The 26,015-nt window shown below is 34.6% G+C and overlaps 1 protein-coding gene across 1 annotated transcript; it reads left to right on the top strand.

The window, feature by feature from the left end:
* The first annotated feature begins 3,559 nt into the window (after positions 1–3,559).
* RERGL (RERG like) lies at positions 3,560–25,051 on the top strand. Its single transcript, XM_004270950.4, has 6 exons — positions 3,560–3,687; positions 12,759–13,250; positions 14,361–14,417; positions 18,770–18,843; positions 19,330–19,478; positions 21,761–25,051. Exons 2-6 carry the CDS (start codon positions 13,199–13,201, stop codon positions 22,041–22,043), a joined length of 615 nt encoding a protein of 204 aa, XP_004270998.1. The 5' UTR covers positions 3,560–3,687; positions 12,759–13,198; the 3' UTR covers positions 22,044–25,051.
* The last annotated feature ends 964 nt before the right edge of the window (positions 25,052–26,015 follow it).

The raw sequence follows: 26,015 nt of genomic DNA, 5'->3' as shown, positions 1-26,015 counted from the left end.
GTTGTGCTGTCCAAGCAGCTTTTTTTTATAGCTTCTTAAGACTGCTGTCTTCTCTTATGCCTTCAGGCTTAGGTATAGTAACTCTTCCCAGATTTTTTTTGTTGTTTTCCCTAAATCCTATAAGTAGTATCTTTACTAACATGTCATAAATCATCCATTCTTAATATCACATATATTTTAATGAACTGGATAAATAGGAGCTGAAGAGAAAATTAGTGAACTGCAATATAGATCTGAAGGAGCTACATAGAATACTGTATGGTCTGCAAATATTAAAAGAGAAATACATGAAACAGAGGGTAAATGTCATAGTACATCTAAAGAGAATGTTAACACATATCCAGTTGAGTTCCAGAAGAATAAAATAAAAAGTTGAGAGGCTGTAATTAAATAAATATTAGCTATAGACTTTATATAATTGAATAAAAACACAGAAATCCCAAACAAAACAAGTTACACAAAATACAGACATAAACACATTATCATAAAATTGAAGAACAGCAAGTGCAAGATAAAGATCCTAGAGGAAAAAAAGCCAGAGAGCAAATAGAGATTACCTTCAAAGTCTGACAGTAGCAATAGCAACAATGAAAGGCAGAATAAAATGGTATGATCACTTCAGAGGCCAAATACATACCAACCAATATATTCAAAGAAATTTTCTCTCAAGAACAAGAGATAAGTAAAGACAATTTCAGACAAAATAAGCATACAGCTTACTTCCAATAGATTGTTACTAAAGGAACTTAATTTCAGGAGAAGGGAATTATTCTGTAGGGAAGATCTGAAATATAATAGGCATTTGTATGATGAAGATAAATCTAAAAAAAGTCACTTGGACTGTAAAAACTGATGATAGTAATACCATGTAATTTTAAGGATTAAGAAAAAGAACTATATTACTGATATCATTATTGTGAGGTTTAAATGAGGTAGGGTTTGCAAAAGTTCATGTTATATTTTTACCTACAAAATATTTTAAAAGGGTATTAGTCCCATAATCAGATTCCCTTCATGATAAGTATGTTTGTTTGGTTCCCATATGTTTTATTTTTAGCTTGTCTTATAATTTATCTTCAACTTTATTTTTGGTGATGTATTCATTTTCTTTTTTGGTTTTCTCTGTGAGATATTTTAGTCCTGGATTTGAACCAATAGAGTAGTTTGAGGGCATAAATCTTGATTTCTTATGTTTGGGTGCATTCAAAATGAAACTTATAATCTAATTATGTCATATCATTTTAAAAATTTAAAAATTCATCAAGAAAAGAAAATTTGATTACTTACAGAGCTTTTTAAAAACTGTGACTTGGGGCACAAGCCCAGCCAGAGAATTTTTAGCTTGTTTTTTTTCCCCTAAATTTGTGCTTGAACACCTTTAAATGGGGGTAGGCATTTACTCCTCAGTTCACCATCATGTGCAGAACCTCCTTTGCTTTATCTCAGTCCATTTCATGTCATTTCACACATTTGTTTTACTTGCCTAATACTTAAATGCATTTGAGTTCTTGACTGGTGACTTACAAGATGGCAGCTATCTGAAAAATATGTATTCCAACTTAAGAAATGTTGGAAATTCTATAAATGTGCTTTCCCTTTTCTAAGAAAGTCTAAAGTGTAATATTAATCCCAAAGCTTGTTGAAAGCATAGATTTGCTGATTTTTGATGTGTAATCATGGGGTAATTATTTAATCCCTCCCAGAATCTTCTTAGCAACTGTAAAATAGTATAATAATAATTGCCCTGTCCATTTCAACCAACATACTATATAGATTTCTGTTACCAATGTTTTTTCCCTTAAAAGGAAATATAGGGGTCTCATATGTACATAAGAAGATTAGAAGTCACCACTCACTCCTAACAAGTAACAGGCTGAACAAACTAAAATATCAACAACTTTTCTTAGATCCATCAGAAAAATGAGGTCACAGTGCAAACCAATGCACCAAAATTAAAGAGACAGACAGGCAAATACAGAGAATCACAACTTACCAGAACAGAAACCCACAAGCAGAAATCTCTGTGGGAACCAGTGCCGTGATAGAAAAACCTGAACTGTAACTAATGAATTGCTGGGGGCTCAGTGTAGACAAGTGTGACAGTAAAAATCTCCAGGGGAACCCAGTTGTAGGGAAGCCCCTATGTTTTTGTGAGTTTTACTCTCAGGAGCTCTATCAGATTCTTACAGTGTGTACCCGAGGGAAAAAAATAGCCCTCTGGCAAGAGGAGAGGACAAGGAACCATTTTGAAATATGCCAGATCATTCTGTTCTTCTTAACAAGGCCTGCCCTCTGGAGAAAAGTATTTTACCAGAACCTAACCTGTTGGGAAAAGACTTTGAGGGATACTAAATAAGAGGTATATATGCACCATAAGTGGAATAGTTAAATATCTGAAAGTTTTAGAATAAATATGTCTTTAAAAAATAAAACATCTCTTCATAGGAACTATCTAAAAAACTAGTTCATATTCACATCCAGACACTCCTGTTTTCCCTTTTCTAAAACTGAGTAATATCACTGAGATCTTATGAAATATATTTCTTACTTAATAAATTTAATAGCTATTGAAATAATCAGCTTACTCTCAAATAGAATATGTCTTGAATTTAAATGATCTTTTCTTCTCGATTTCCCCACTCCTGTTAATAAAGCAGTTAGTATCCCCATATTACAGACCGGAAAACTTTTTATCATCCTTAAGCCATTCTGTTTCTGCAAACAAATTTTCACAAATATTTCTCAGAATTTCTCGTTCATTTTCATTACCACTGATTAGCCCTGGGGTTATTACCATTAACGGTGTCCTGAACATCTTTGAACATCTTTTGTTTCTGTATATTAATTCTGTTCAGATTCAGCAGGACTTGAAATATTAAAGCTTACTTGTTATCAGTGATCACTAAGGTATAGAGCAACCCAGACTGAGGGCTATGCTTGGTTGAGATGGAGGTGGGTATGTGAATCCCAGCCACAGAGACAAGTCCCTGAGAAGCAGCTGGCTTGTCCAGGCCTAAAGTCCAGTGGAGAACTACTGCCCAACTCAAATTCCCCAAATGGTCACTATGACAATTTTAAATCAGGTAGACAGCAAAGAGTGGGAACAAATCCAAACTCTTAGGAACCAGGCTAGTAGTAGAAATGGTTTTTAAAAATGTGTACATATAGGGCAGAAAACTAAACAAGGCACTGGTAACGTGTAAAAACCATTTTCTTGAGGAAGGCAACTGTCAGTGTTCTTTCTTGATCAAATATACTTTTTGTGATTGTATTTTCAAAGATTCCTATAACAAAATACAGTTCTGTTTGCAACTTGTATGGAACATAGCTAAATAATGTCATCATTGAATAAGGAAAACAAGTCTAAGAATAAGGACCACGAGATTACACAGATTTGCAAAAGGAAATTCTGTTTCAGATTCTCATGGGAAGGTTTCTGTTCTCAACTGGAGTTCCTTTGGGAAGAACTTAATTATAAGAGTGACAGAGCACAAATATTTGCTTAGATAAATAGATAATGTCTATCAGAAACAAAGGATCTCTCTGTAACGGAAGTTAGAATAATAACTTGGCTATATACATCTCATCTATTAAAATACAAATTCAGCAATTAACCTTGGTTTGATTGTGAACACTCAGATTTTCAGACAACAATGAATGAATGACAGTTGTAAGACCTGCTATATGGTAAGTTCTATGCTCTATATTATAGGACTATAATTTGTTTGTAAAATTGATTTCTGTCACATTTTTGGTTTTGTTACCTAGTACTAAAAAGCTGATAAAAAATCAGCTTCAACAAATGTTAAGAAGAAGAATCATTTAGATTTGAGAAAAAATATCTTAAAGCCAAGAGACAGTAGGGTGGAGTAGAAAGAACACTGGGATTATGTATCAAAGAAACTGTAGCTTACATTCTAACTTCTACTTACTAAGAGTGTTTCTCTGAGTTGCATACTTAAAATCCCCTCTGAGACTCAGCATGCATGCCTATAAATGGGGAAGAATACGATCTATAATGCCTATTTAAGGGGTCGTTAAAATAAGCAGAAGTATTTTACTTAATATGTTTTTTAGAATTTCCAAAATATCTTGGGCACTTTGGTTTAAGAAACCATCTAAAAAACCAAATGTAGAAAAGTCTATGTGAACATCTTTCTCTCTTCTCCAGAGATCAAAGTGGGTGCTTTTTCAAAAAATCTTTCATACATCAATTTGAAATCCCTGTCCGGAAAAAAAACAAAAATCTTAACTCTGAACTGAAAATTTATTGATAAGACAAACTGCATGTTCTACCAGCTCTGCGTCTTCTCTCACTAGCATTAGACTTGTACAGCCAACTCACTACTGCACAGCCCCGAGGGTACCTTCAACTTAACATGTCTAAAAATGAAAGCGTCTGTTCCTTCAAACTGCTTCTCATGGTGAAATTAAACAACAAAAACCTGTTAATGACACTACTCTCAACCTAATCATTTAAATCAGAATTTGCTACTCATCTAAGGTTTACTGCCTTTCTCATACTACCTCTCCAGATTTTCTTATTTTTATTGGCTACGTATTTCTCAAAACAAGTTTCCTCTGATCTCATTGCTGCTCTAACTCAGAACCTTTGAAAATATAAAATAGCTTTTTAAGAGGTGTTCCTGCTTCTACTTCTTCAGCTTCTTTTACCTCCTTTATTGCACTATCTCCAAACCGTATTTTATATTACTTTACAGAGTAGAGTATAAATAATAGATAATAATAATAAATAATACATAATAATAAATAAATAATAAAGCATTTCTCTCCTACTTAAAAATTCTTGATAACTCTTTATGCCTACAGGATAATGTCTTTAGTATGGTGTATAAGGCCACTCTGATTTCTCCTTGTCTTTTAAATGAGCCTCAGCTCCCACCATTTTCACTCATTCTTTGCTCTCAAGTAATGCAGAGGTTTTTCAGTGTCCAGTATCTCTCATCTGCTTCCTCCTTTCCTGACTGTACTCAGGCTTTTCTCTGTCTATAATACCTTCTCTACTAGTTTCCTATGGCTTCTGTAAGCAATTACTACAAATGTTGTGGCATAAAACCACATACATGTATCCTCTTACAGCTACTTAGGTCAGAAGTCCAGAATCAGTTTCACTGGGTTGGAATCAAGGTGTCCACCGGGTCCTGCTCCCTCAGTCACTAAGGGAGAGTCCATTCCTTGCTTCTTCCAGTTTTTGGTGTCTTCCAGCCTTCCTTGGCTTGTGGCTGCATTACTTCAATTTCTGCTTCTGTGGTCCCATTATCTTCTCCTGTCAAATATCCCTCTGCCTCCTTCTTATAAAGATACTTGTGATTGCATTTAGGGCTCACCCTGATAATCTAGGATAATCTCCGCATCTCAAGATTCTTAACTTAATCACAGTTGCAGATAACTTTTCTTATATAACTTAACATTTACAGGTTCCAGAAATTAATTAGGACCTGATATCTTTGAGGGCTATTATTCAGCCTATTATACTATCCCTTTAGAATTTAGCTAGGTTTCTTTTATCTGTGCACCCATGGCACCCTATGTTTACTTCAATTTATAATTGATATACAAATATTAAATCTTCCTCAAGGCCAGAGGATGATTTTATTTATCTTCCTTTCTTACTCTCTGTGCCCTAGCAAGGTATCTGCCACATAGTAGGCAATTAATGCATATTTCTTGAACTTTTGAAATGAAGTCAACTCTGCTCTTTTATTTTCAAAATGGATGACTTACCCAGATGGAAGGAACAAGAAGGATAGCACATGCTTTTCTCGCTGTCTGGAGCACCTCATAGCCAGTGTGGCTTGCTTTCTGACCCTAGCTAATAAAATAATGCAAATAAAAATACTTCATTTTTCAAATGCTGGTTTATGAATTCATTTTCTTAGGATAAAAATTCCAAGACATAACTGGCCAATGGAATTATATAGAGCACTCTGACGCAGATTACCACATTAAACAATAGTTATGTACCTACATGCTTATCTATTAATGTGAAATGTGATCTTGTCACCATTAATACTTACATCTGTAAATAAAATGCGATAAAGGTATGCTTTGTTCAGGAGTAGCATCAAATAAAGTGTTAGGGCATGTGACACGTATGCCCTAAGGTGATCCCCAGTGATTTAAACCCTTGTATAATCCTCCACCCTTCTAACCACTAGAATACAACAAAAGTGATAGAATATCCATCCAGTAATTACGTTACAAGATATATATATATATATATATATATATATATGTATATATATATATACACATATATATATATATATATAAAAGATCCACTGCTACACACACACAAGATCAATCTATCTATCTATCTATCTATCTTTGTATTGCTAGCATGCCCTAGAGAGATGGCCCTCCACTGCTGGCTTTGCAGAAGTAAGCTGCCACGTTGTTCATGGGCATATGGACAAGACCATGAGGCAAGGAACTGCAGGTAGCCTCCAAAAGCTGAGAAAGGCCACTGGATGACAACCAGAAAAAAACAAGAGGAGCCAGAGTCCTATAGCCACAAGAAGAGTGGAAATGGCTCTTTCACCAGTAGGGCTTCAGAGAAGATCACAGCCCCAGCTGACACGTGGGTTGCAGCCTGATGAGACCCTGAATCAGAATATTCAGTTGCCTGGACTTCTGACCTATAGAAACTGTGAAATAATAAGTATGTGTTGTTTTGTCGTTAAGTTGGTGGTAATTAGTTTGCAGCAAAAGCAATCTAATGCAGGACATAGCTTTCTTTGTAATATAGCATTGGCAGAAATGTAAGAAAGCCATTTCAGAACCTTTGAGTAGTAGAAATCATAGAAGAAAATGCTTGATATAAAGCAAACGTGAAAAAAATTCAATTACATTTACTCCTAAAAAATTAACCATGACTTTATGAATATAAAGAGAGGGCACTCTAATGGGCTCGGCTCAACTTCTGAGAAAGAGCCAAGGAGATGGGTAAAAGAAAGAAGCCAAATGTCAACACGTATCATAAACCTGTTAGAATAACGTCATTAAGGCTAAAGCATAGGTGATCGGAATTTTGCAAAAAAATATCGGAGAGGGAAGAGTCTGCTTCACATAAGAACAAAGGAGCAGGGAAAGGGGAGATTTGTGGTGGGTGGCAGGGTGTTATATTGGAAAGACTGCAGGCTTTGTGCCAACCTGGCTTCAATACTTACTCCTTGTGTCACCCTGAGCAAATTACAACGCCAAGTATACTATTAGAATAAAATTTCTTCTTGGAAGTTTTATTAGTCAGAGTATTCTAGAGGAACAGAGACAATAGGGTCTCATATAGATAGATGATAGATAGATAGATAGATATGCGTGTGTGTGTATACACACACGTATACATATATTAGGTTGGCCGAAAAGTTTGTTCGGGTTTTTCCATAAGATGTTACGGCAACACAGCAATCTTAATTCTGAAAATTTAATTTTAATTTTGGAATATTTATTTCTAAAGGGTAATGAAAGGAGTCGAGAAAATATGAGCGACATTTTTCTCACATCTGCCTTGCTCAGCTTTTTAAACTCATTATTTCTGCAGAATGTGCACTCAATCAGGCTTCCTGTTGCAGCAGCTGTGTTACAGAAGGAAGACTGTTTTTGAAGACCATGCTTTTGTATCTACTGGCCAACTTCAAGTGATTAAGAAAGAGCTAACTAAAATTTTAGCCTACTTACGACTTTTGAGGAGAACTAAAGTAGCTTCAAAGATTTCTCATGTCTGTGGAAAGATGACATAAATTTGTAGAGGAGACAAAGAGGGTGACTAGCTGAGTCGTAATTACTGTTAGCTATCATGTTTTAACTATTATAAACGTAGCGGGAAACTAAAACCTTATGAAACAATAAACACCTCAAGAATAATTTAAAAGAGTAAAATAAATACTGAATCATTACCTTCAAAAGATAATTGCAATTATAAGTATACATGCTGAGAAAAATTAGCAAAGCCATTCAATTATTTAGTCTCACATATGCTTTGAAAACCCTTGAAAATTGGTGAAGTATTCATCATTTTTCTTTTACCAAGAAAGCCCATGTAATTTAGTTAATTACTAACATTACATATTGAATAAAACATTTCTTTAGAATTTGATACCGTAGTGAAAGATTATCTTTCAAAGCTTGTTGTAAAAGTGATTTAGAATAATAAAGGCATGAGTGTCATAGGTCAATTCTATTAATGATGTCAACTGAGTTTTTAAATTGGTTGGGGATGACATAAACATCTTTACCTTGTTCAGTTGCAATTTACACACACACACACTTATCACAGAGAAAAAAATCATATTTTATAAATATATTAATACATAAATGTTTATTGTAACATAGAACAATACTAGTTCATAAAGGTGAATTTTATTACGATGAGGATTATGTCCAGTTACAAATTCTACTACAAAAGTTATCAAACTTTATCTTTTTCTGTAAATTGAATTTAATGTATAAAGTATTTTATTACAATACTAGCAAACAAGAAAGCACTCTTCTTCATAGTAACTACTTTTCATATTAATGGAAGTTTTGTATTGTAGCCACTATTGCAATATCTTCATCATTTGGTTATTAGAGTAAATGTCTGGATTTGAATAATTTCTTTGGAAGAGGTTTTGGAGGATTTGTGATTGCAGAGAAATTGCTTCTGATCTCTGGCTGAGAATGTTACCTGTGCTATTCGTGCCATGATGAATTGCAAAAAGTGCTTTGAGAACAGAAAAAAACAGAGCTTAGCAATCAAATGTTGTTGTTTTTTCTGTAAAATTTTCCCTTTAGATTCCTTACCTAACCCCAATATAATGTGCAAATGTTCGTACACCTCAATGCAGTTTAAATCTGTTAACTGTTTGAAAACATGTGCTTTGTGAGATTAGAATAGCATTTTCTTCTTCTTAAAAAAATCCACTACTCTTCCATGATGAATTTCCATATTAGCACATAAAAGTATCCAGAAGTAATTCCATCTTAAAAACATTTGCTTCTGCTAGAACTTTAATTGCTTCAGTAACTTGCATTATAATTAGAGGTGAGATGAGTACCTCCATTCTGATTAAAAATGATCCATTTGTATGTAGATACTTATTGTGCTATTAATAAATCGACATATGCACTCACTTTGGTAAATAATCCCATGGGACTAACATAACTGACACTTAAAGTTCAATTATGAAAAGTCACTGGATTATTTTTTTCTATATGTATTTTTCCTTTGTCTTTGGATTCATTTTTTGCCTAGGAAGACTTCACCCTCCTCGAGATTATTTGGAAGATTCCCATATATATGTCAATTTGACCCTTTTCTAGTTTTTCATGCTAAGGTTTTTAATATTCATAATTCATTTTTCTGCATGTGAGGTACAAACATAACTTATCATTCAGTGACTTTTTCTGATAGTATCAATGCAATTTAATGATAGCACATATTAAAAACTTTATAATAAAATTAATTTCTATGTACTCAATTTCTATACTCAAATAGCTATTCTATTAATGAGCATATCAATCCAGTTCTAATAAAGTAGCATCTAATTATTTTTTGGTATGATTTGGCTCATAAAAGGTATTTTCTTACTATTTTACCTTAAAATTTCTCAATTATTCTTACATATTTTCTTTTCCAAAACAGGCTGTCCACATTCAATTAAACAATCTTTGTTGGGATTTTAATTGTCATTACATTTTGCTTGCAGATTAATTTGGCAGTAATTACAACATTGAGTCTTTCTAGTCATGTTTGTCCACATATTCAAGGCTTGTTTTATAATCTTCAGTAAAGGATTAGAGAATTTATCATATAAATGTTATACATTCCCTTTTAGTTTTATTCTTCTTTGCATCCTTTTTCCCCCTCTTCTTTCTTTGTGAAAAGGACTGTATTTCTATCATGTTAGAAGTTATTAATGATACTTACTTCATGAAGTTTCTCAGAGGATTAAATGTTGTATACCTGGAAATCATTTTTAAAAATTGCCTGTTATAATACTGTGTTAAACACGTGTTAGCTGCTAGATTTACTGTTTGGAATTATTGCTTTTGTTATGGTATCTTATCTGGCCACCTTACTGAATGGTTTTAATGCATGCTAATAATGCAGATAATGTAGCTATAGAAAACTATCATTTGTAGATAATAATCATTTTGTCTCCTCTTTTTCATATGTGCTATTTCCTCATTGTGTTGGATAGGACTACCAATTCCATGCTAAAAAGTAACAGACAATATCCTCTTTTTGGAGGAAAATTAGGAGCAATAAATCTATAGACATTTTTTTGATATTTGGATTTCTAAAAATTATAACCTTAATCACGTTAAGAAATCCCCTATTTTTAGATTACAAAAGTTTTTTTTTTTTAAGTAGCTGTTAAATTTCATGAAATGCTTTTGGGAGCATATGAGACATATAGTTTTTCTCCTTTATCTTGGCAATGTATTAAAATAGGCCACCAAGTGTCCTAATGTTCAACGAATTTGACATTTTTTGAATAAGTTCTTGTAGCTCATGATGCTTGGCTCTTTAAATACGTTTCTGGATTTGATTTGCTCATATTCTTAGGACCTGGGCTCTATATTCATAAATGACATTGGTTATTTCTTTGTTCTCTGTGTGTGTGTGTATACCATTTATGTCTGGTTTAGGTTTATGATAGACACAGAAAATAAGTTGGGAAGTATTTCATCTTTTCAAGATCTGGAACAGGGTAATGGAACAAAGATATTCTTTCTCCTTAGGTATTTGTTTGAATCACTCCACTCTTGTGAATCTGAAGCTTTTGATGGAAATTATGCATCTACTCTAACAGAAACTATAGGGAAATGAGATTAGCTGAGAAGGGCTGGTTAATCTGACCTCAGAGAAACAAAACTAAACAGATAAAACTATAACATTCATGAATACCGATACATAACTAGTTGGGCTTTTTTTTAGTGTCACATGTCCATCTCCTATGACCAGAATCTATGAATACTTTGTTTATTGATATGTTTTTAGCAGTGAAGATTAGTGCCAAGCCTATGGTAGACATTCAATAAATTTTTGTTCATTCAGTAAATGAATAAAGTAATAAATGATTTTGCTTTGGTTGTGAATGGATGTTTCCTTAGGGAGATGTGAGAAAATTCTAGGTAGTATAATAATGTGTCTATTAGAATACTAACGTTTTAGCACCCTTTACATGAGGTCAAAAGAATATATATATTGGCACTCTGTTTCTTAGAAAAGTATATGCATAACTATATTCTCTTTGTTCAGGTTTATAACTTCACTCTATTCTAGCCCCAGGCTGCTTTCTTAACTAGATTTACTTTGGGATACCAATGGACATAGGGAGGAAGAGGCTATGATGAAAGAATGAAGGTGTCTTGATGACAACCCTTCATATGTTGTTTTCAATGTCATGCATGTCATGAAATGAAGTTCTTCCTTCCTACCAGTAGATATACTAAACTTCCTAAAGACATCAATCAGAAGTTTCTTAGGAAGATAAGAATAGGATTTCTCCAAAAAGAAGAAAAACATTTAATTCCATAGTGTACTAAATCAATTGTTAAACTTCCTTAAAAAAAAAAAACACTCTGTTACTTTAATACAGTGGCATGGATTAAAGAGAAAACATAGCTTATTTAAAATTTTTTTATAATGTGTAATAAAAGGATAAACTCTAAGTTATTCAGATGTTACCTTGTTGATCCCACAAACTGATATACTCTCTCTTGCCTTTTTTTCTTTACAGAGTCTGTTTCTTCTTTTAGAACAGACACAACTCCCCAGTCACTTTTTCCTTCCTCTTTTCCTTCCCCAATCACTTTTTCCTTCCTCTCTCTGTAGGTCCTGATCATGTTTCAAACTTTACCTACTTTTTGAAGACCTTTCTACCTACTGATCTGCTTTCTCCAGCTCTTGATCAGAGCCCCATTTTAGCAATGATAATATTCGTTGTAATTCTGTTTCCATTTTTCTCTTGGTAGACTGTAGACTCCATCAGGTCAGATAATTCATTATTTAATTGTTGACCTATCTAATTAAACCAAATATAGCTTTAACAGAGAGTGACAATTAATCAATATTTGTTAAATAAATGCATTTTTAAGAAGCATGTATTTCTGTGATAGACCCAACCTGGAAATGAAACTTCTTTACCTGGGTCTTAAAATGTAGTCCACAAAAGTTGAATTCTTCTATTTTTTTGTTGTACTCTTTTCTCAACTTTCAAATGTATACATATACAAATGGGGAGAAAGAAAGGGAAGAAAATAATTTGGGGACTTGGAGTAGCAGGGACAATTGATGAAAAGAAGTATAAAAGAGTGATAATTGTGCATATCAAATTTGCCTTTTTATTTCATAGCAGGAGTGAATTATGTCAGAACACCCCTTCCAAATGTTCTTTTCTTTTTAAAAAAGTACTATGTAAGGAAACATGACATGTTCCTGTTTAGTGCTATTTAAACAACATGAGGCTGATTACTTTATGGTTTTTTTCCAGAAATCTTACTGTTGTCTATTGGTATAACACTTTTTTAAAAAGAAAGAGAAAAGTTACTTTTTAAGGAAGACATTGGAAAAGTGAAACTCTGGGGTTCCCATATTTCTCCTTGAGAGCCTCAAATGACACAAAAACATGGGCTGGATATTCACGTGCATTGCTGTCAACCCTGAGCTAATCCATCCAAGAGAGCCATCCTCTCCCTTCTTTCATTTCTTTTCATGATTGAATTAACTTATTCTCCCTTGTCTTTCACAGGAGAAACCCAAGAAGATGTAGCCTCAGGTATTAATAGAAAAAGCAAAACTGATCCACTCAAAGGAAATTTACAGGAATGTTTACCCATCCCCTGAAAACTTTCTTAATGAAGAGAGATCATCTTTCTAGGTTCTAGGAGAAGGTAGATTCCAGGTACATGAAAGTAGAAGATGAGCTACACTTCTGTTAAACTCTTAACTATTGGCTTAGTAAACCTTTGTGTCTAAATAGTAAGCCCACTGTTTTTTTATGAGACATGTTCAAAACTACTCTAGGAAAATATTTTTAAAGTTATTATTGGATGGTAGGAGTATGGGGTGGAGTTGGCCTTAGGGAAGTGAGAGCAGCAATAATAAAAAGGATTTTGGAAAACACATGCTTGGCTCAAGTCAGTATATCTCCAGAAATCAGGACGGACCAAGAAGGAGCAGAAAAGCAAGATGAATGATGTGAAACTTGCTGTCTTGGGTGGTGAAGGAACGGGCAAATCTGGTAAGTGGTGTTGTTTTCTGTGGCATAGTGTAGAGTACATAAAGAGTGAGAAATATATTGACATGATATGTATTACATTATAACATATTATATGTATATAAACTTGATATAACTATATATTATTTTTAAGTAGGAGTTTTCGCTTTATAAGCAAGTAATGCAATTACCTGTATATAAAATTTATATACAGGTTGTGGAATATAACTGTTTGCAGTATTAATTTGTATCTTGTTCTACTGATGTTTGAAATTCATTGGACTAACAGGAAATCCCTCCCATCACTATCCCACCTACTTCTCACTCCAGCACACCTGCCTCCACACCTACCAGTGGCCAAACAATGCCCTTGAAAAGATTCTGCTGCCCTGAGACTAAGGGTGGAGAGAGATGCGTGGAGACCTATGAATTATTTTTTAAATGCCATTTTTTCACATTATCAAAGTGAGAAAAACTTTGGAGGGGCATGGCTTTTTAAATGCCCAGAAATGAGCAAGAGGTGCCCAGACCAGACCTTGGAAGCTATGTTTTTGTTTTCTTTTGTTTTGTATTTGGTCACATTATGATGGTACTAAGCATGCCACCAATAGAACCACCGTAGGCTAATGAATCTTAACAACGGGCCAGACCCAGGAGCTGCAATAAGATAAACCAACACTAGAGGCCGTTCCTCTGTTTCCTGGATTTTGAAGTCCCTATTTCCTTAAACAATTGCAAATGCTTGAGACCATCCTGGCCACTATTAGCATGCAGCACCATGGAGCCACAATTAATTTTATAAAGAAAATATAGAGATGTTATAGTTCTTGCATCTCATATTTAATGAGAAATCTGTCTCTGTTACAAAGGTGAGTTGTCTTACGTGTCTTTGCATTTGTAAATTACTTATGCAGTGATTTGAGTGGGCAGCACAGTGAGATCACTTTCTTTCTAGCCTCCTAATTTTTATGGCTGTACAGTGGAAATTCTTAGACCAGAATTTAGTAAAGTTTTAAGGTCTTCATTAATACTTAGTAAATTTTGAGCTGAGATGCTAGATGCTTATGTACATTACTAAATTATTTGTATCCTAAAACAGATAAGACCCCAAATCCAGCTTGTTTTGTTTTGCAGCCCTTACAGTAAGGTTTCTTACCAAGCGATTTATTGGAGAATATGCTTCTAATTTTGGTAAGTCACTACTTTAGACTCTTTCACCTTAAAACTTCAGCATCATAATTAGTATCAGAGAAACATTTTAATAGAATCTTCCATTTTTGCACTTTTTAAAGAATAAATTTATTTATTTATTTTTGGCTGCATTGGGTCTTCGTTGCTGCACGCAGGCTTTCTCTAGCTGCCATCAGCGGGAGCTACACTTCGTTGCAGTGCGCGGGCTTCTCATTGCGGTGGCTTCTCTTGTTGCAGAGCATGTGCTCTAGGCGTGCGGGCTTCAGTAGTTGTGGCACTCGGGCTCAGTAGTTGTGGCTCACGGGCTCTAGAGCGCAGGCTTAGTAGTTGTAGTGCACGGGCTTAGTTGTTCTGCGTCATGTGGGATCTTCCTGGACCAGGGCTCGAACCCGTGTCCCCTGAATTGGCAGGTGGATTCTTAACCACTGCACCACCAGGGAAGTCCCCCATTTTTGCACTTTTAAGCAATTTATTTATTCATGGGTTGGTTAGAAAAACCCAAATAAGTATTTTAATTAATTGTTCTTTTATGATAAAAAGTTATCCAATTTGATGTTAAATAAAATGGATTAGAAATCCAGTTGGTTTCAGTCTAGAGGAACCTACCGCCTGTACCAAGTGTTGTAGAGCATGTGAGTGTGGATTTTTTTGTAAGCAATTTGAAACAATTTGAAATTGAAGCAACATCTGTTGAAAAATAAAGATAAATTAATTATAAAAGCACAAGTAACTACAAAATAAATGCTTATTTTTATTGCAAAACCATGTGACAATAACTGGAAAATTATGCTGTGATTAAAGATCATATCATAATTAGCTAGGTTGCTTATGTAAGTTTCAGAGAAATTCTAAAACAGATGCCAGGGCACCTTGATATAATCTTAGGATCATTTCACTAACTCTACTATAAATTTCTGTTATTTTGATCAGAATTAGCATGACATATGGGAAATGCCACAGTGGGGAATTAATAAGTGGGGAATTTTGCCAGAGGTTTGAATATATTTTTGGCTCAGCAATTAATCGATATAATGCTACTAATATCTTACCTGACTGAAGGTGTGGTGGGGAAAGGTTTTGTGGGTTTTTTTTAATAAGAACAAAGATTTTAAGAAATATGAGAATGGGGAGAAAGGGAAATTATTCTTTTGTTCAATAATACTTATTTAGAGTAAGAAGAAATTATGATTGGAAGTGTTTTCATGAGAAATAAACAACAAAAATCTTTAGCATTCATTTATGATATAGCATTATTAGAGTATTTTAGAAAATAACTTTAAAGTATTTCATTGTTTCCTATGTGTAGCCCACATAGTATTTCAATCCATATGCCATTGTAAATGTTTTAGGGCAAGCACTTGAAAACTGATTATAGAAAGAAGAAATATATAGGAAGAGAAATTCTTATTGTTTCATATCTCAGGTCAACAACCTCAGTCAAAAAAGGTAACACACAAACTAGGAGTCAGGCATGAGAAAATGTTCTAAAACTATAAAACAAAACATAAATAAAAGAACACCCACAAAAAGCAGTAACAGCAACAACAAAATAAAAACATCATCTTAATCTTTATAAGATATATCAATAGATATATAGATATATCAATAGATAAATAAGCAAATGAAGTGTACACATTTCTGGCTGTTACATCTCTATTAAAAATATAAGACCTAGAGACATTCTTAAAGACAACCAAATGAGCAAAAGTTCACCACCACATGAGGGTTAATTAGCAAAAAAATGGCCCCATTTGTAAATGAGGGCTAGAAGGGGAAAATAATAAAATTTTAAAAAGTTAAGAGCTGGTGACCCCTGCTGGCAGGTTTTGAGTTTTGAGAGTGGGTATTTTAAAATGTCTTGGAAGGAAAGTATATGGTTCACAGTAGTAAGCTCATAAAGTTTAGAATAAACTGTCTGAAGACATTTTAAGATTTAACGAAACACTAACAAATTTCATTAAATGTAACCTAGAAGGATTTTAAAATTCATCCCTAACCTCCTGAAGTCGGCTTTCCCAAACGTCCGCTACATTTTGCTAACCACAGGTTACAGAGTATTTACCAGAATGGGTCATGATTTTGTGTCAGTATGCAGTTTTGGAGAGAGGTAGGTCTTGTATTAAAGCACTGGAGGGGCAGTTACAGAAACGAAGTCCTTCGTTCATTCAACAAATATTTATTGAATACCTGTCATGTGGCAGGTACTCTTCTAGGTAGAGAGGCTATAGTAATGAACAAATATCCGAGCCTTCATAAGATTTACATTCTGGAGGGAAGGGTCAGCTAATTAAAAATGCATTTATATATCTATATCTATACATATATATATCTATATATAGATCTATCTATCTATCTATATAAAATGTCTTATGATGATAAATGTTATGAAGGAAAAGAAAGCATAGGGGAGTGGTGTGTAGTCATTTAAAATAGGGTAGTCAGGGTAGACCTGGCTGAGATGGAGACATTTGAACAGACCTGCAGGTGATAAAAACTGAGCCATGAAGATATTTGGGCAGTTACATTCCAGGTAGAAGAAACAGTTGCCGAAGTTCAGAGGAAAGAACTTTCTGAAAAATGTGAGGAATGGTATGGAGGACTGTGTAGCTTCAGTGGAGGAATGTGGGAGACAATAGCCAAAGAGGTCTACTGAGATCATAGGGGTCATGGGAGACTAGATAACTAGGGAAATTCTCAGGCATTTTAAAAGCTGAGGTTTATCTAAGTGAGGTGGAGAGCCATTGGAGAGATTTGATCAGGCAAGTGACATGATCTGGCTACAAATTGGCTTTTGCTCCTGGATTGAGAATAAACTGAGAGCAAGAAGGGAGTTAGGGGAGGGATAAAGAGAAGAGCTGAGTTAGGAGGTTTTCTAATAATACAGGCAAAAGTAATGATGGCTTGGACCAGAATGTGAGCAAAGGAGGTGATGAGAGGCAGACAAATTCAAAATATTCTTTGAAGATAGAGTAAAAATGAATTTTTAATAGGATAAATATAGGATGTAAGAGAAAGAAAGAATCAGGGATGCCCTTGAGGCTTTTAACCTGTGAGACTAGTTATGGATATGTCATTTAATGAAATGGAAACTTGTGGGATATGCAGTCTTTGCGGGGAGATCAGAGGTTCCATTTTAAGCATGTTAAGGTTGAGATGTCTATCAGGTATCTAATTGGAGGCTCCCAGTGGTGGTAGATGTCTAGAGTCCAGGGAAGAGGTCCAGACTACAGAAGTGGGTTTATCAGCAATAATTGTTACATAAAGACTCTGACTGGATGAGATTAGCAAGGGAGTAAGTGTAGATAGAGAAGAAATCCATAAACTAGAATCACAGTTGGAGTGAGAGAAGATATTGTGGGACAGATAAAAAAGCTTAATACAAAGCAATATGGAATAAAGAAAAAACCCAGGAGTGTATGTTGCCTTGAAAGCCATGTGAAAAAAACATTTTGAGGAGGTAGGTGTGATCAACTATACTAATACTACTGACAGGGCAGGTAAGATCAAGAACTTTTCACTGAGTCTAAAACCATAACCCTGATAAGAACAGTTTTAGTCAAGTAATTGGAGTCAAAGCCTGATTGTAATAATTTGAAGGTCATGGAAGGAGAGGATTTGGACACAGGGAGTATAGATATTTACCAAAAGGCCAGCAGAGAAATAGAGCAATAGTTGGGATCCAAAGGGTTGTTAAGTTAGGAGAAATTCAGTTGCTAGTAATGATATAATAAAGAGGAAAATTTTATGATGCAGAAGAAAGAGGTAGAATTGTTGGAGCCATGTCTTTCAGCAGGTCAGAGGAAATAGTAACTAGTTCATAGTGAATAGACTGGCCTTAGATAGAAACACAGGTAATTCATCCGTAGTAATAGAATGGAAGATAAGTACATAGGCAGAAAAACATGTAGGTGAATAGACATAGTGGTAAAGTTCATTTGTAAGAAATATACATTAGCAAATATATGGTTTTTTGACCACTAGAAATAAAGAAAAGCTACTGTAGTACTCAACTAAAATATGACTGGTTGACTTTGCAGGACTGTGATCCAAATATAAGGTCATTTTTTTTTTTTTTTTTTTTGGTATGCGGGCCTCTCACTGCTGTGGCCTCTCCCGTTGCGGAGCACAGGCTCCGGACGCGCAGGCCCAGCGGCCATGGCTCACGGGCTCACGGGCTCACGGGCTCAGCCGTCCGCAGCATGTGGGATCTTCCCGGACCGGAGCACGAACCCGCGTCCCCTGCATCGGCAGGTGGACTCTCAACCACTGCGCCACCAGGGAAGCCCTATAAGACCATTTTTTAAACTCTGGAGGATTTCCATACTGACAATGAGTATATGCATATTTTTCAGAATCTATCTATAAAAAGCGTTTGTATTTGGAAGGGAAGCAATTGAATCTAGAAATATACGACTCTTGTTCTCAGGTAAGTAAAAGAAAATATGTTTTCATTATGATTTGAAGAAGATATCCCTCAAATCTTTTTAGCTAAACCTTATCAATACTGGGTTTTTTTTTTACTGATTTAAATCTAGTACCAAAAATCAATACATATTCCATTTACTAATAAGGATAGAAAATACTATCTCTTTTCAAACATATATGTGGATATTGATTTTAAATGGAATTATTAGGGCTTATCAAATTTTCAGAAAAAGAGTTTTTTTAGAAAAAAGGTATCAAATGAGATGGATATAACTTTATTATAGCTCTTTATTTTTTAAAATTTAATCACTTTTGTTTAAAGAAAGAGGATGATAAAAAAGAAACAGAGACTACATTTTAGAAAATATCAGTATTTGGCTTGCTGAATTCTCTTCCAGGTGAAATGGGTCTCCATTAATTAACTGTCTAACGGATAAAATACAGGGATCAGATCCCACCACTTTCAATGTGCTTGGTTTATTTTCAGCCACAGAAAGCAAAATTTTTCCTCACAAGTGAGCTGCATTGGGCAGATGGGTTTATTATTGTGTATGACATCAGTGACAGGTCTTCGTTTGCTTTTGCAAAAGCACTAATCTACAGAATTCGGGAGCCACAGACTAGTCATTGTAAAAGGTGAGGTATTTTTCTTTCCTCTCTCCTTTCTTTTTAGTAAATCATCATAGAGCTGTAAGCATCATTAGGAAGAGTTTAATACAGGCTTCCAATTACAAAATTTAACAGCCCTGAACGATCCACCTTCCATTCCACAGGAGTTACACATGTAGTAAAAGGAATAAGATGAGAATACTTTATATCCTGGCTGACATAAACAGTTACTTGCCCCGAGTAAATGGCTATTTTACAAGACAGCTTCTATTGTTAACATGACATTCACTTGCAAAATAATGGTCCTCTGTACACAGATAGTTCCCTTTCCACCTTTCTTTTTCATTCCCACAAAAAATGTGAAGGATACTAAATAAATCCAGATTTATTACACTTGGCATCCAATTCCTAGTCATTGAGCTGTTCAATCAGTCAAAGCAAAATAGACTGAATAATCAAACTGTTACAGATTCTAAGTATGAGAGTACCTTTTTCTCCATTTCACCTCCTAAAACAAAGAGCTGATCAACGACTCCCGATTGCTAATGTCTTGACACAAGTGACTATGAAGGAAAAACATAACTGTGCCTTAAACTAATTTTGCATTAGTAGTTATAAATTTAAACCTATGAATTTCCCATTTTAGTTTTCCCTTTTTTTATTGTTTTAGCCTTTCCATTTAAAATATTTATTTTTGTTTAACCTGCTGGTATAAGGGATTCTTTGTGCTCGTAACCAGATTTGCCCTTAAAATCTAAAATAGCATTCTAATCTGGGAAGCAAAAAAGCACAATATTATACCTGAAAATTGGTACCTGTGCTTTTTATATCTATTTTAAATGCCTACTATCAAGAAATCATCAGATAATAATTGATAAGTTATATTTCCCTACAGTCATTTGATCTAAATTCTTGTTTATATCTGATTGACCTTGGGTAAACCCTTTAATCTCTAGACCTCCTTTTTCTGACTATAAAACTGATAGAAACACGGTAGGGGAAAAGAATGTGATTTTACTAAGGTACCTCATAGCTCTGATTTCCTATAATATTATTGATTTTGAGGGACCTCCCTTGTTTCAAGTGTTAAATGCCTTATATTTAAGCACCATAACTTAGGTAAGGGAAAGTAATTAAAACTACTTTCTATTCTTACAAATCAAAAGAATCACTCACGAATAGGCAAAAAAAGTATATTTAAAAAATCCCTATATTTGACATTTTTCAGGCAAACTTTTTAATATATTGACCAAATAAATTTTGAGATTTTCCAGTTCTCAATCTCTAGGTAAACTAGAGTGTCTAATTTGTAGATAAAAAGCAAAATTATGGCATTGTTTTATAAAATTCCATCTGATATTTGTGATTCACCCTTCAAAATATTTCATTTATTCTTCCCCATTAATTCTTCACAATAATTTTCTGAACTCTATAGAAAAAGATACTCTTAGTGACTTCAAAATCCAACACATACAGTGCTTTTTCCCTTACGGCTCACAGTGTCATGTGAATGAAACCAGCCTGAAGACTGTTTTCATTTTCCCATTTCTTCCCTATAGGCGATATCTTGGCAGAGTTCCATGCCATTTAAGACCTAGTAGCCTTACTGTATTCTTCAAATGGAACTCTGCTTTAGGAATGTTACACTGTAACCGAGGAGATTATATTGATATTTGCCAAAGACATTACCTTACCAAAGCGATATATTTCTTCAATAAACAGAAAAATTGTACAAGGTCACGAGACCGTAAAATTTTCTTTAAAGTATGCTGTAATGAATATTAACAAACAGCAACAAGTATTGAATTAGTAAAGAGGCATTAGTTAGTCCTTCTTTTTCAGTTGATAAGGAAATGAAAGATAACACTTAGTAAGCACATTTTATTGCCTGGCACTGGGCTAGATTTTTATACACATCTTCATTTAACCTCTGTGAGCATTCTGTGTGATGAGGACTATTTTCCCTTTTTTTTTTTTTTTTTTTTTTTTACATATAAGGGAATTGAAAGTGGAAAATGTTACAATCATGTCTTGTTAGTAAACAGAGCCGTAATTCCGGGAATAGGTTTGTACCACTTCAAATGTTATGCTTTAAGAGCCTTGTTGCTTCTGTGTCATTTACTACATTTTATCTAAATTAATTTTTGTAAGTAAATGAGATACACACACACATGACCACAAATAACACACATACACACACAGTATTCTTTTTTTTTGGTCCATAATTCTCTTTGATATAAACCTACTTAATAAAAAAAAAAAGAGTTGTTAAAACAGTCTTGCCAAAGAATTGTGTATCTGTGTTTCAGAGCTGTGGAATCAGCTGTGCTTTTGGTCGGTAACAAGCAAGATCTCTGTCATGTGCGAGAGGTTGGCTGGGAAGAAGGGCAAAAACTGGCATTGGATAACCGGTGCCAATTCTGTGAACTGTCTGCAGCAGAGCAATCTCTGGAGGTGGAAATGATGTTTATCAGAATTATCAAGGGCATCCTGACAAACTTCAAACTCAAAGAAAAGAGAAGACCCAGTGGATCTAAATCCATGGCCAAACTGATCAATAATGTATTTGGAAAGAGAAGGAAATCTGTTTAATTGACATGTGATCCTAAGGGATTTATTATATCAGAGAGTTTCAAACTTTTGTATGGTAATTAAATTTACCCTTTGTATGCAATTAAAAAATTCTCTTAGAGATATGAAATAATTGGCCATGAACCACAACTGTGTTTTCAAATATATAGTTTGCCTTCTTAGTTGTTTGTATCTTGTACATTTTGCTTCACACTTAACCTTTTCTTTATTACACAGAATAATATGAGTATAACCTATTGGTGGATTACTATATAATTTTATAAAATTACCATTCTACAGGGCTCAATTTACCTTTATTTTATATATATATATCATTTTAATGAAATATATAGTTATATTCATATAGTTAATATATTATAGGGCTTAACTTATCAATTTGTGAAATTCATGATCTATTTAATTGAAATACATGGATTTATTTTTGAAAGTGTCTTTATAATAAACCAGTGAATTATTTGATATTACATAAATTTTACTTACAACTAAGGCCTTAAGAAGTTAAATTCCTTACCCGTAAGTGCATAGTTTACAGTTGGTCTGATGATGAAAAGTCTGCCTTTCCTTGTTGTATGCTAAGCTAACAAGGGCAATTATCATAGAGAAATTAACTTGTACAACTAAGATACATTTTAGATTAAAAGATTAGGGGTTTTTTTAAGTTCATTTATAAATCAATACATCATAGGAAAAGAAAAAAGTAAAAACTCTTTGGTATATATATAACCTTGAAGGCCTTATTGTCCTGAAAGAAATATTGTATTAGATACAAACATTTTGGGCCTTCTCAGATTACATTGGGTACAGTTTCCTTCATAGTCAACTGTCCACCTCCTGGACTGCAACATCCCTTCTGCTGTCCCTGATGAGCTTGTCACCTGCTGCGTTTCAAGTTGCAACCCTAGGCCTAACTTCAACCAAATCGCTGATAAGTAAGGTTAGATTTTGGAGAAGTTAACCTGGGCATACATGCAATGCTGCGTGCACACTTGGTTAACATGTGTCAGCACTAACTAGGGGACCATGTAGAAGATCTTGAGTAGAAGGTGGTAGACTGGAGTCAGGGAGGGTGACACAGACTATTCGTCTGGGCAGGAGAGAATTAAGTCATCGACATGGTTTTGCTCATTGTGAGTCACAATCCAACATTTAGCTTTTTTGATCTGTGGAAATCTAACCTGGATGATGCACTAGAGTAAAAAGAGTGGAAGTAAGGGAACTTTGTGTGGTAGTATACAAAATAGTCCAGATGTTCATGAAGATGGGGGGTGGTTAGAATTGCTATGGTAGATTGGACCCAAGAACCTACCATCTGACTGTGTTCTCTGGGACGATTCAGAGGAACTTCCTTTACTAAGGAAGTGAGGAAAGCCGTGGTGAGGAGGCAAAGACAACTTAGACAAGCTTCCTAGTGACTGTGCTCCATGGGTCAGAGTTGACAGTCAGGATGCTTCCACTGAACTGCGCTCCTCAATATTAAGACAGATGATAGACTCCTGGGACAGCAGAATCTGGATGCCAGCATTTAACCTGGTGCCTGTTTAACCTCGTAACCTGTTTACCCGTTCACTCAGCCCGCAGAGAAATAGTGCCATATCCAGGGTAGAGGCTCCATTTCTGATGCTGGTTGGTTGGAAACTTAGAAGCTATATTGAGACAAAGTCCATATTGTGGGCTCAAGCATTGCTCCCATCCCTGCCCCCAAGGCCACTGTTATCATGGTTCCATTACATATAAGCACAAAGGTAGTCAAGAAAAAAGGCAGGTTATCTGTAGGGCAGTTCATCTTGTCCATTTGGTTGTAAAGTGACTTCTCATTGGTGGATGCTTTCTGGTTGGCATTAAAGTGATACATAAAGATCTGTAAATATGATGCCCTCTCTGAGAGATCCATTCACGTGCTTATTCTCCAGTCCTTCTTGGCACTGTTCTTCCAGTCTTACCTCTTTACAGATACCTCTGACCAACTGGCAAAACCACTGATCACAGCCTAGGACTCTCTGCCACATTATACCTTTCTTGAGTTATGAGGTACACAGCAAAGTGTACTTCTTGAAGCTTTGGCAAATGGGATAATTTCCTTTTACCGATGAGCGTCATGATTACCTCTGGGCGGAACTGTAATGAGGCCCAGTCTTCTTTTGCCTGGCACTAACATATCAAGCTTAAGTGAGGAGTGCTTCTTATCAACTAGGAATATTCAGATTAGATTGCTTTGTAAATGAGAAATAAACTTTTATTGTGTAGTTATTCTAGTAAATTCAGTTATATACTTTTTTGATCAACTATTTATAGTGATTTTATTAATCTTTTACGATATTAATCTTGACTATGTAAGTATATGTACATATATATCAGCTTAGCATTTATACTTTAATCTTTTTTTGGTTTTATTTTGTTCTTATTATTTGTCTGAATAATCTTAGAGATTTGGTCTCATTCTTTAAAATTCTTTTCCTAGTTAAAGAAAGATTCTTCTGGGATGATTTTGTATTAAAAATAATATATTTATCCATGTTATATGGAAGAACTCTACTGTCAAAATGGTATGAAAATTCTTTCATAGCTTAATCTATGATTTAATCTTAATCATAGCTTAATCTTAATTTCATAGCATATGTATCTGTGATGAGTCAGAGTTCAAAATTTCTCTGGTAAGCATACTACTCATATTTGTATATATTAAATTTTTTTCCTTTATTATACCCTGATTTTTTAGCAAGATGATCTGATATGACACATCTTGTTGTAAGGAGTCTATGGAACAAAGGAATAAGAACAAGCATTCTCACCAAAAAGAAAAAAAAGATAATTATGTGAGTTGATAGATGTGTTAGTTAACTTAATTGTGGTAATCATTTCACACTCTATACATATAAGAAATCATTATGTTGTACACTTTAAATAAATTGAAAATTTATTTGTCAATTATACCTCATTAAAGCTGAAAAAATTGTTTTACATTAAAAAAAGAATTTATATCTTAAAAATAGTTTCTGTGAGGCAACCTTAGAAATGAACCACTGATTATTTTTCATAGTGATATTTAAAAGTCCTGGGTTAATTTCCCCTTTTATAATGTGACAGTTATAAAACATGTCCACACATTTTTTGATACTTCTCCAATTAAAATGTTGAGTCGGATTCCCCTCCCCTTGATTATGGATCATCCATGTTGACTCTCTTTTAACACATGGGATGAGGTGGAAGTAATGGGAAGGACTTATGAAACCAGGTTGGAAAGAGCTCGAGCACCAATCTCTTCCTGGGACTCTGCATTGTTCAAAATCAGCATGGATCAACCTGGCTGCCCTGAAGACACTAGGCCAGAGATACCACATGGGGTTAGTGACCAAACAACCAACAAACAGATAAGCTAATCTTCAGGTGATTTCAGCCTCTAAACTAGGACTACTCTAGCCAATGCCAAGTAGAGCAGGGATGAGTTATCCCCACTTGCAGAATTGTGAGCCCAGTGTACATCCTTGTTTTGTTAGGGTTAGGTTGTTATATGGCAGTAGATAACCAGAACCGATAACTCATTAAAACCCCCAGTAACTCAGCCAATATGAAATGTTTGGCTTTCTTATTGGGCAAAAACAGGGTGAAAAATGGATCTTCCAGATTCAAAAGAATTGACTACAACATAAAGTTCTCCCCGTATCAGTTTTCTTGGGAATATGATTCACATGTAAAGCAACTTGCAAAAACCTAAAAATAATAAATTTCAGTTTTCCAAAATGAGAGAAACCACATCTACTTACAGTAGAGAAACAAATACATCAACATAAGACCATAGAATGTTGTAGGTTGAAGGTAGCAAGTGTGTCTAAATCTCAAAGATAGTTACGCTGTAGCACTAGACTGGGAATTGCCTATGCTGCTCTAGTAAAAAAAGATGCTGTCATTCACTTTGGATGAGCTTCAGTGAGATAACACATGATGAGGGGCAACAGCTGAGGAAGGGAATGTCAA

The sequence above is a fragment of the Orcinus orca genome, chromosome 11, assembly GCF_937001465.1.
Source record: "Orcinus orca chromosome 11, mOrcOrc1.1, whole genome shotgun sequence".
Taxonomy (NCBI): domain Eukaryota; kingdom Metazoa; phylum Chordata; class Mammalia; order Artiodactyla; family Delphinidae; genus Orcinus; species Orcinus orca.
This window is presented reverse-complemented; position numbering and strand designations above follow the sequence as displayed.